The sequence below is a fragment of the Mauremys mutica genome, chromosome 9, assembly GCF_020497125.1.
Source record: "Mauremys mutica isolate MM-2020 ecotype Southern chromosome 9, ASM2049712v1, whole genome shotgun sequence".
In the NCBI taxonomy this organism is placed as follows: domain Eukaryota; kingdom Metazoa; phylum Chordata; order Testudines; family Geoemydidae; genus Mauremys; species Mauremys mutica.
The window spans coordinates 20827119-20838539 of NC_059080.1; the positions used below are offsets into that span (position 1 = coordinate 20827119).

At 43.1% G+C, this 11421-nt stretch overlaps 1 protein-coding gene across 3 annotated transcripts in view; it reads right to left on the reverse strand.

Moving 5' to 3' along the window:
* Positions 1–11421, reverse strand: part of LOC123377376 (ubiquitin carboxyl-terminal hydrolase 12) — an 85533-nt gene that overhangs the window by 47849 nt on the left and 26263 nt on the right. The window contains exon 1 of one of the 3 annotated variants that reach the window (XM_045030220.1): positions 7091–7249. The exons of the other annotated variants lie outside the window; for them this stretch is intronic. Coding sequence (XP_044886155.1) covers positions 7091–7138 — 48 coding nt within the window. The 5' untranslated portion in view covers positions 7139–7249. Of the gene's footprint in view, positions 1–7090; positions 7250–11421 lie in introns of those variants that run through there. 3 annotated transcript variants of the gene reach the window in all.

Consider the following 11421-nt stretch of genomic DNA (forward strand, 5'->3'; position numbering starts at 1 on the left):
AAATCAGAGTAAGTGTCTCTATCTTAATGTATTTAGTTTGACATTGGCCAAGAAGATAAGCATATTTTTATTTTTCATATACCCAGAAAACCTTATGGCTTCACTTTATAAATCCAAAAGGAACAAATGATGCTTTTATGTGAAAGCATGGAAAGCATGTTAAATTTAACATAATGATCCAAGTACAGAGACTCGGTGATCTTGAATAATTTACCAGATATCTATTAGCCACAGACCAATTCAAACGACTGGTGATGGGCCACCAAAATCATCCAGAGGCCTGTTAAGAAGCTCAGCCCAATCCTTGCTAATGGAAATGGGAAAAGTATTAGCACTGGTACAAGGTGATGTCTCTTGACCTTCTATGGGATTTCAACCTTCTCTCATGACAGCCTCTTGTCATATCAGAGGACTCCACAACACCAACTTAGGCAACTGAAGGGAGGGCTTGGCTACACTTACAAATTTGTAGCGCTGCAGCAGGGTGTGAAAACACACCCTCTCCAGCGCTGCAAATTGCGGCGCTGCAAAGCGCCAGTGTGGTCAAAGCCCCAGCGCTGGGAGCACGGCTCCCAGCGCTGTCCGTTATTCCCCACAGGGAGGTGGAGTACGGACAGCGCTGGGAGAGCTCTCTCCCAGCGCTGGCGCTTTGACTACACTTAGTGCTTCAAAGCGCTGCCGCGGCAGCGCTTTGAAGTGCTAAGTGTAGCCACAGCTGGAGTTTCTATCCTTGCCCCAGCACCAGTGGATCCATGAATCATATCCCACTGGCCTCACTTCCAAATCTCCACTGCACAGAAGCATGCAGAGAGGGATGCACAATGTGGAGCGTGCATGCATATCCCTTATACGGGCTCCCCAAATTTCACCCACTGTAATAGATCTATGTGTTGCCAAGAGGCAATTACTAGATAAATCATATACATCCCTTTGGAGCTGGGACTAAAACCCCAGCTCCAAAACTGCAAACTTCTACCCACATGAGTTAAAGAAGTTCTCCCCAATTGGTGACAATAGTTGGTTCCTTATCCATCTTTTTGGGCTAGCCACTAGAGGGAGAGACATCAAATGTTCAGAGCCAAACTAGACAGCACCACTAACTGCAAAGTAAAACCACACTCCTGGACTACAGAGAAGGCTGGAGTCTCCCCTAAGAAAGGTGTGTACTAAAAGACCTTAGTCATCTCAATAACTTGTTGAACCACCTTGTGTTTGGTGTTTTTTTTACACCTCGTAACAGGAACTTCCACAAAGAAAAGGCTATTGCCAAGCCTGGCTTTAAATTCAAGAACTAATGGCAGTTGTATAAATCTTCCAGAAAGGACATCCTATATCATTTGCCAAGGGTTACATACAGTTACATTTTTTTCTAAAAAGAGTAATATTTGTTAGTGTTAACTAGCCAACCTCTGATCTTAGAGTGGGGAGTAACTTTTTGTTTCCTTTAACTGAATTTTAAGTAAGACAAGTCACACAATTGGAAACAAAAGTCTGAGTTAAAAGTTGAACTATTTCCCCTCATTATTTACTATTTTATCCATAGAAGTTACCTTCCCCAGAAAGTTACCAGTACAACCAAGTTTTAAAAACATGTGTCCGTGAAAATGCAATAAGACAATTCAAAAGTTTCACTGATATGGATTATGTGTGTGGCTCATATGGCAACTGACATGTTTATTTGCAAGTGAACTGCACAAAATAAATAGTAAAAATACTAATTTCATTTCTTGCAAGTTGTTTTCAGTCCTCTCTCGCACCGGTACTAAAGATAATAAGTAGGCCCAGGCTGTACTGATCTGGGAGACAAAAATAGGGCTACCATTAATGTGTATGCTGAATTAGGGTTCTCCAGGCTTTGCAGAGCAATTAGATGAAGCTCTAGTGGGAAGTGGCCTTAATTAACTTACTGTGATACACCAACATTGCTGTTAACTTCTTGTTAAGACACATCACAGGAATCTGAGATAGGAAAAGATCAGATCCCTGTTTCATCACTCATTGCTACACAAGTGTTCTGCTGCAGTCCTGTCAGTGCAAAAGCTACAGATAAAGCAATATAACAAGCTGACTTCTGACTCAAAGGTTTCTGTGTTAAGCCTCAGTTTTATGACTAGCAGAGGGAGGAAGCTTTACAGACTGGCTGTTCTGCCAGGGCTAATGAAGGCCCTGTAATATCTCATTTCCTTTCCTTGAAGGCTGTAGTATCTGATTTAACATAACTTTAGAGTTAGGTGCAGAGACAACTGGGACCATACTTGCTCAGGTATGAGATTTTAAATAACTTCAGCACAAGAACCATGTGTTTGTCCAAGGGGCATAAGGGGATGTAAGGAAATGTCACCAATATCCTTGCCAATACATTCTCCTAATAAGCATCACAGCCATTTACAAAAAGAAAAATGAACCTCATGGAATATGTGACAAAGACATCTGTTGGTAGGAAGGGATTTAAAGTCAAGCAGGCCTAGCATAGATTCCGGCTATGGCCTGTGGGTACGGCTGTGTGTCTGTCACGGAGGTCTGGGATTTCTGCAGCGGCTGGTGTGGCTAGCTCAGGGGCTGCCCGAGCTGGGCAGCTCCTGGGCCAGCAACAGCAGCATTTTGGGTGTGTGGGAGGGGGCTCAGGGCTGAGGCACGGGGTTGGGGTGCAAAGCAGCACTTACCTGGGGGGCCCCCCTGGCTCCCACTGGCATGTCGCTGCAGCTCCTAGGCAGACGGGCCAGGGGGCTCTGTGCGCTGCCCATGATCACTGCCTGCAGTTCCTGGCCAATGGGAGCTGCGGAGCCAGCACTTGTGGCGGGAGCAGCACGCGAAGCCCCCCGTCCACCCCTCCTCCTAGGAGCTGCAGGGACATGCCAGTCGGAGCTGGGTAGGGAGCCTGCTAGCCCCGCCAACCCTCCCCTCCACACACCAGCAGGGGTCCCAAGCTGCACGCCACTGCATGCCTCCCCCCCCCAGCACCAGTGGGGGTCCCGGGCCACCCCCCAGAGCACCCACAGTGCCCCCCTAGCCCAACTTTTAGTTAGGAGTATATAGTAAAAGTCATGGGCAGGTCACGGGCCGTGAATTTTTGTTTACTGCCTGTAACCTATCCATGACTTTTCCTAAAAAATACCCATGACTAAAACACAGCCTTACCTATGGGCCACTGACAGTCCACCAAGAACTTGCTAATGGTTTGTGGGGATATGGCTAGTCACATGGTGCTGGCTCTACTTTCCAGCTAATGAATCACAATCAAAGGCTGTTACAATACATTAAATATTTTCCTTACATCCGTTTCTAATGTCTGAACTTACTCTAATTGCCACAGGATGTTCTGCAATTGTGAATGGGAAGGAGGGTGATCACACAGAGGAAGGTGGGTGTCCATGAGACACTTGAGATATGATCCACACTTCAAAAAGTTTGTGATCGCTTTAAGGAGGGTGGTTTGGTTAGGATTTAAACTCAACAGTACAGACAGAGAATTTAAATGATCAATTTTAATCTTCTGTTTGTTTATTTTAAAGAGGTTGTATTGTCCATAAGAATGAGACTGGAAGTCAGGAGTTCCAATCTGGGAGCTATGCGTCCTGTTCTACCACAGACTCATTTGTGTGACTTTGAGCAAGTCATAACTTCCTCATGCTTTAGTGTCCCAGTCTATAAAACATAGATAACACCATAGAAGTGTTGTGAGGATTACCTCACAACTCTGAAGATGTAAAACACTTTTACATGTGTCATATCATTAGAATCCTAAAAAAAAATTAATTCCCAAACATACCTTGTTTAGGTAATTAAATGGTTTATTCAGAGTCATTTTCACATTATGGTAGAACATAAGAACAGCCGTACCGGGTCAGACCAAAGGTCCATCTAGCCCAGTATCTGTCTACCGACAGTGGCCAATGCCAGGTGCCCCAGAGGGAGTGAACCTAACAGGCAATGATCAAGTGATCTCTCTCCTGCCATCCATTTCCATCCTCTGACGAACAGAGGCTAGGGACACCATTCTTACCCATCCTAGGTAATAGCCATTTATGGACTTAGCCACCATGAATTTATCAAGTCCTCTTTTAAACATTGTTATAGTCCTAGCCTTCACAACCTCGTCAGGTAAGGAGTTCCACAAGTTGACTGTGCGCTGCGTGAAGAAGAACTTCCTTGTATTTGTTTTAAACCTGCTGCCTATTAATTTCATTTGGTGACCCCTAGTTCTTGTATTATGGGAATAAGTAAATATTTTTTTTAACTTAATCATCAAAGGTGTAAACTTCAGTATATTGGTTTGAGTTAAATAAAATCACTGCAACGGGCATACTGTACTACTGTTTCTGTATTAGCTGAAAATAAAACTATTGGTGAACTAGATAATAAACTCAGCCAAGGTAAATCAAATAACTTTACATTTCTGTACCAATGTTTATCATGAAAAATGTCATAATACTTTATGCTGTGCTTAAATTCGGGATCTTTAAGCAAGCAGTCCTCTCTAGGGTGAAGAAAAGCAGTCTGCACCAATAGCACTGCACAACAGTTTTTTGTAGAAGTGAAAAATAACTTCTCCGCCTCAAACAAAAATGAGCATTCAAACAGCATTCTACCGCCCTAAAGTTGGAATTTGCTGAGGACACAAAGGTTAATTACCTACTCTTGCGAAAAGTTGTACTTCAAGATGAATACTGATATAACATGGGCATCTGCTAGTCACTCATCTACTGCACCAACCAAAAGCAAAATCGGGACAGGAGTTGAACCAATCCAAAAATGCATGCTTGTGTCCATATTTACCAAGAACAAACCACTGAATATTGGAAGCATGACTTGAAGTTGGCTGCATGATCACAGGAAACACTCAGCCTTACATTTGCCCTCCTAATTCTCTTTCTCTGATGCTCAGCTTGTTGTGCTGGGGAATTTGTCCAGAGTACTAGCTGGGGCTGAGTCAAGCACATGCAAGATGGGCAGGGAATTCTGCATCAAACCCTGCATCAAAGCAACTGTCCAACTACTTCCCATGGCCTTATTTTCAGTTGTGTTTACAGTGAGGAAACATAAGTGCATGCATGCACATGTGCACTTTTAAATGGGCTTGTGAGGAGTTTTCAAAACCTGTAGTTGGGAGGTTTGTTCTAGAAAACCTAGTAGCAGAGATTACTTAATTATATTTATACTTTTCATTAAACCAGGCTCTTAGCATTATAAACCTGCAACCATACCACACAGTATGATCCAGGCAGATCTCAAGTTAAGTAAATTGGGTAGTCAGTGCTTCAGAAGACCACCTCAAAAAATACTAAATTGACACACCAGGATCACTATGCTGCTAAACTTACTGTCATTTGGCTGCAATGTAAAATTGAGGTTCTGACCACTTGTGGTTATGAAGATCCCATGGAACTATATGAAGAACAAGATCATTGAGCTTGAACGCCCTGGTCAAATTTCAATTCATATAACTACATCCTGCCAATCTAAATTCCAGCAGCAATTTCAATTGGATAAAAGTTTTTTCTGCATGAAGAAGAGTTCTTAAATGTTGCAGAGTTATTGTGTGCTATTGTGTTACAGGTGCAATATTTTGCAACAAAGGCAACTGTTTTTAGTGATAAATTAACTGGTGCATGATTCATGTACTAGTTTTAGTTTGTTAAAGGCGCTGCATAAATGTAAAATCCTTAATTACTGTACAGTCTGATGAATCCTATAGTAATAATACATATGAAACTCATGCTACTCTTATTCAACATATTAACCCAAGTGAAGGTTTACAAATTTATTTAAAACAATTATGCTAGCTTATGGGAGCTTCCCTCTTGGGACTAATGATTGCAAATGCAAGTGTGAAGTTTGACATTCTCCAGTTTTCTTAGTCCATCCCTCCTCACTTTTAAACACTTTAAAAGGTTCATATGGGATCAGGGCCTAAGCAACTACTCAAAGGAATGACAAACTGGTTGTTTAAAGGAGGCATGTTTCTCGAATTGTGGAACAAAACTTCTGTTCAGATTTGGCTCCATTCCTGGACCAAGTTTCACTGACTTCAGTGGTCTCTACATGGGAGCAGGGCTGTACTGGCATGATTCTGGGCCTATATTTGGGGAAATCTCTTTGGGCAGGAAAAGGAAGACCTGTACAGCCTTTCCTGTCCTAAGTATTTTTCATTGCAGCCATCATGTAATGCCACAGAAGCTTTCCTTCTCCATAGTTTCCTGTTACACACCCCTTGTTTCATAAGGGTGTGTTTATAAACATGTCATCCCTGTATTTTGCATTATAAAGTTTTTTTTTTTAAATGCACACTCTTGAAGGCAGGAACTGCACCTCCTAGTGTGGTTAGAAAGCACACTGTGAGCACACTCACAACCTAAATAAATAATAGTAACCATACAACGCTCTGTACAGTGTTGTGAGGGGTGAGGGAGGAAGGGGATTATTTTAATAAAATGTTTTAATTCTTGATATCTACTCTGATGGAAAGGGAATCACCTGGCTCTTGCGATAAGGGAAATGTTCCTAATACCAGGGAGAGTGCATGTATGGGGGTGTCCAGATCCCTGCGAGGGTGGGAGGGCAGATCTTCCATGAGAAAAGGACAGGGCACACTCTCCAGGAGTGAGCACTGGGGAAAGGGGGAGGGGGTGTCTCTTGGCTCCCAGGGAACTGGAGGCTCCAGAGTAAGGGGGGTCCTGGGGGAAGGACAGCCCTTCGGGAAAGGGGAGGGGAGGCGAATCTCTTGGACCCCAGAGAAGTGGAGGCTCCAGGAGGAAGGGCCCCCATTAGCCAGTCGGTAGCCTGGGGATGAAGGGAAGGGATCTCATGGCCCCCAGGGAGGTGGCGGCTCCGGGGGGGGGGGAAGGGCCCCACCCCTCCAGGCGGGGACCCTGGGGGAAGGGCAGCCCTTTGGGAGGTGGAGGCTCCAGACGGAAGGGCCCTGGGGAAGGAATCTCTTAGCCCCCCAGGGAGGTGGCGACTATGGGAGGAAGGACCCACCGCCCCAGGCCGGGGGGGGGGCCTGGCGGACTCGAGTCTCCTGCCACCTGGGGAGCGGAGTCTCCGGGGGCCCCCACACCACCCGCAGCCGCCGCCCCGGCCCCGCTCTCACCATGGTACAGATGGAGGCGAGTCTCCGGACCGTCATCAGTATTTCCATCCGCCCGACCCGGACCCGGACCCCGCAGCCGACCCCGCGGCCGCCGACGCCATGTTGGGAGCCAGCCACCCAACTGACAGCGGCAGCCCGAGCCGCAGGTGGCGCAACAGCCAAAGGGGTCCGGGCGCTGCCGGTGCGGCAGCGAAATGGCGCCGGGTACCCCCGCTGCCCGCCCGGAAGGGCCGCCCTGCCTGCCTCAGGTCCCTTCCGGCCGCCTCCCCCCGCCCGGAGGTCACCGCTCCGCTTGGCGCGTGGGACCAGCCCAGCGCCTCCCTGCAGTGCTCCTGTCCCCGGGGTCTCGCCGAGCCAGCAGCGGAACCGCCGCAGGAGCGGCCTGGGGCCAAGGCACAGGGCTGGGAGTCAGGAGACCCCGGCTTTGCTCCTGGTCCTGCTGCTGAGGTCCGGGCTGCACCCACCGGTTAGCGCGCCTTCCTTGCCCATGGGAAGCGCCCCTGTTACCGCTCTTTAGTGGCCCGAGTCACTTAGCCCTGCTGTGCCTCAGTTTCCCCATCTGTAAAAAATACCTGCTTCACAAGGTGATGTGAGATATTATTAATCTTTGTGAAGCACTTTGAGATCCATGGGCAAAAAGTACTCCAGAAGAGTGAAGTGTTAATATTTATTAATTGTTCTGGCGTAGTGGCCAGAGGCTCCCTTCAGGATCAACCTATTGAGCTGTGCATTGAACAAATGTAGAGAGCGACTGCGAGTTTACAGCTATGCACAATTATAAGGACAGGCCTACATATCCACACCTCATGGGGTGGACATTTTTCATCATGAAACTAGAGGGGACATAAAGGACCTTATGGAAATTCTTTATTCGGATTTTTTTTCTGTATTCTGGACAAGAGACCAGACCACCAACAAATTGGATTTTAGAGATAGATTTGATTTGATAAAGAAGCCTGACAGTGGTGTTGTATTAAGTAATTTTATGCCCTTCTGCAGCATATATATCTATCTAAGCAGAACCACAAAATGGATTATTTTAGTGCATAGTTCTGCGAGTGATCACAATGGTCATTGTACATCAATGGGAAAAATCAGTGAATGCTATTACAGCTTTGCCTGATGGCACATTGCATACCAGGAACAAATTATTATTTTTGTTTCAGATACATAAATATGCAGATTAATAGAAAGGTTGCCTGAGTTTATCAGGACAGTTAAGTTTTATGTAGAATGGTTTATCAAACTCAGAAATAATCTGATAACTTTTTATTAGCTACATGTGTAGTTCGGTTGAAAAGTGCTGATTAATAATATCAAAGACTGAAGCCCTGTGTCTAGTTGCAGAACAAGTACAGCATGGGAAGTGACAATACGGACTGCCCCTTACCTGTGTCTCAGCTCTGACCTTATGGAAACACCTCTACGGATAGGAGGACAGTTTAGCTTCCAAGGCACAATCTTTTTTATGAGGCCCACAGGCTTCAGCTCTGTTTGGGTTGTTTGCTTGCAGCTATTTTCCCTCGTACAGATTGCATTTTCCATGTCATTTAGTACTTGCTCTCACGGGAGAGCATTCAGTTATTTCAAAAAATAATACAGACATAAAGAAGGCTAAGTACTATTTTAAATATTCCCATAGAGAGTGAAGCAACTAAACTAGGAACCGGAAATCCACAAATAATGAGATTAGCAGAACCTTTAACTAGATTTTTTTTAATTAGTTCCCTCTCTCCCACACCAAAATAGTACAAAATCCTTACAAATATTTATTTTTAGTACGGTACCACCTGGAGATGTCCATCAGAATCAGAACTCCCACATGCTAGGTAAAACATGGAATAAAAAGGACAGTCCTCTGAAAGAGCATCTCCTGATGTAACTGCTAGGTCATACACCCTACTTTTACCCCTCCCCCGAATCAAAAACAAAAAATATATTGCCCATGAGTCAAAGTGAAAGGCTGACCAGACAATGGAAGGGTTGTTTCACACAGTTGTTTGATACTGTTCTATTGTTACATTTTCTTATATAATGCAAGAATATTTTTGTACATTTCACAATTATGCTAATTTTAAGCTACAATGAGCAGAAAGATCACACAAATGCCATTTTTGTTTAGTGCAGAAACTCTGCATGGTGTGAGAACTGGCCTTTGGGCTGCAGGTCTGCTACAAAGAACAAAGAAAGTCAAACAAAGCTATAAAGAGCAATCTATTGTTGTTTAAAATGTATTCAGAGTCAGAGGAGTTATACAAAAACTGCCAACAGCGAGTCTTGTCACAGCATCAGCTAAAGCCTGCTACAAGTATATTTTCTCTTTTATTTAGCTTCTTTTCCCAGAAATGGCTCATCTGAATGTACCAGTCCAGAGACTGTTTGCTACAACTGAGGATATACATTATCTAAATTAACAGTTGTTATCAATACATTTTCAGGGAAGACAGAATAGTCTTGTAGTTGAAACACAAGAATAGGAGACAGGTCTGACTCCAAGCCTGGCCACTGACTTGTGTTACCTTGAGCAGATCGCTTCATCTCTCTGTTCCTCTGTCTCTCCTACTGTAAAATCTGCAAGGGTTAATTAAAGTTTTAAAAGCACATTGTCATCCTCATGTAGAAGACATGCTAGAAATGCAAAATATGTTTTTTAGGATGCTCCCTGCCTGAATGTGTGTGAGTGCCAAACAAAAGAAGTAAAAACACATATTTAAAGCCATAGCCAAAAGCAACATAGACTAGTAAATAAATATCGATTAAAGTTGGTCCAGAAATAAATAACACAATCTCCCCACAACATGCATACATGTAGAACTTGGGATGGGACCACCCTAGGGGTGTTTTGTGAAACATCTAGAACTTTTGAAAAAAGTTTTGGATTTTACTATACTTAGAGTTTTGCAAACATTTCCCCCCTTAATTTAAGCCATTGTTTTCCCAAGGAAAGTTTAATTAAAACCATGTTACCCTAACAAAATGTAAGCCCATTGTACACAAACATAATAAAGATCCTCTTGAAAAATAATTCTTACTCTGAATTATACAATCTTAAATAGTGTGATTCCTTTCAATATGGTTTCACTCAGCGAAATGCCATTTTGACAATGTGTAACATTGGATAAAGAGAAGATTAGGAAGTCTCAGGCTTTTACTACACAGTTTAAAAGAACTGTTTCAATAATTTAATTCTAAAATTTAAGATTTTTATAAAAATGAGTTGGGGAAGGTTGTTGGGTTTTCAAAACTTACTGAGAATAAAAATGTTTCATGATATATCTTTTAAAATTTCAACAAAAATGTTCTGGAGAGGGAGTTCTGCATGGTTTTGGAAACTACAATGGTTAGAAACTCAAGAGTACTGTGATAGTGCATAAGAATCTGAAAGCAAAACTGATTAGAAACAGAAATTGACTGGTCTAGTTTGAGGATCCAACCTGAATGAAATGATGTATTAATGATGAAAAATAACCACAGACCAGATTGTCGATTGTTTCACCAATTTTCCTCTACAGAGGATCTGTCTCTTACAGTTCTGTGTTTCTGAGCTGAATAGTTGAGGTATAGTAACACAGGTGACAAATTTGTTTTTAAGTTTATAAATATACCTTGACAGATTTGCTGTATATTGATCTTAAACAACCTTCCATGAAATTTGCCTAAGTGAGAGAGCAGGATAAATGGAGAAAGGGAACAAGAAACACTTTTGTCAGAGTAGCTGGCATTTCTATCACAAGACCATCACAATGTTTCTGCTATTATGTACTGGAATCAGTTGTCGTGCCTTCCTTTAGGACTTCTAAATAGGTATATGTTCTTCTATCAGCGTTTTTGCTTATATACATCATCCCTTGTCACATTGCTAACTTATTTGGCCTTTTCCCTGTGGTGACACTCTTTTGGCCTCCTAGTGGTTTGGCATATATTGCCTTATTTGTATATTACTCATCTACATATGCTTTCAATAGCTAATGACAACAAAAGGCCCCTTAATCCTTTAATTAGTAGCTTCCAATGAAAGACAGACACAAGAAGACAGCTTTACCGGTTGATCACAAGGGTTGCTCAAATCAAGTTTTTTTTAATATAGTCAGACTTTGGCTTAGTCACTCATTTAGAATTGAATTATTATTTGATCAATATATTACATCAGAATTCCACTCCCCCTCTCCAATAAATGTGGCCTGTTCCCACAAAACTTCTATGAAATTGGAGCAATTTTTAAATGAAATTTCTTGTGCCATATTTGTCATTATTTGGATGTTTGAGAACTTGCTTTCAGATTCTCACTCTTAGAAACCGGAAATTGTGGCAAGAGGCCCCATGCCCCAAAA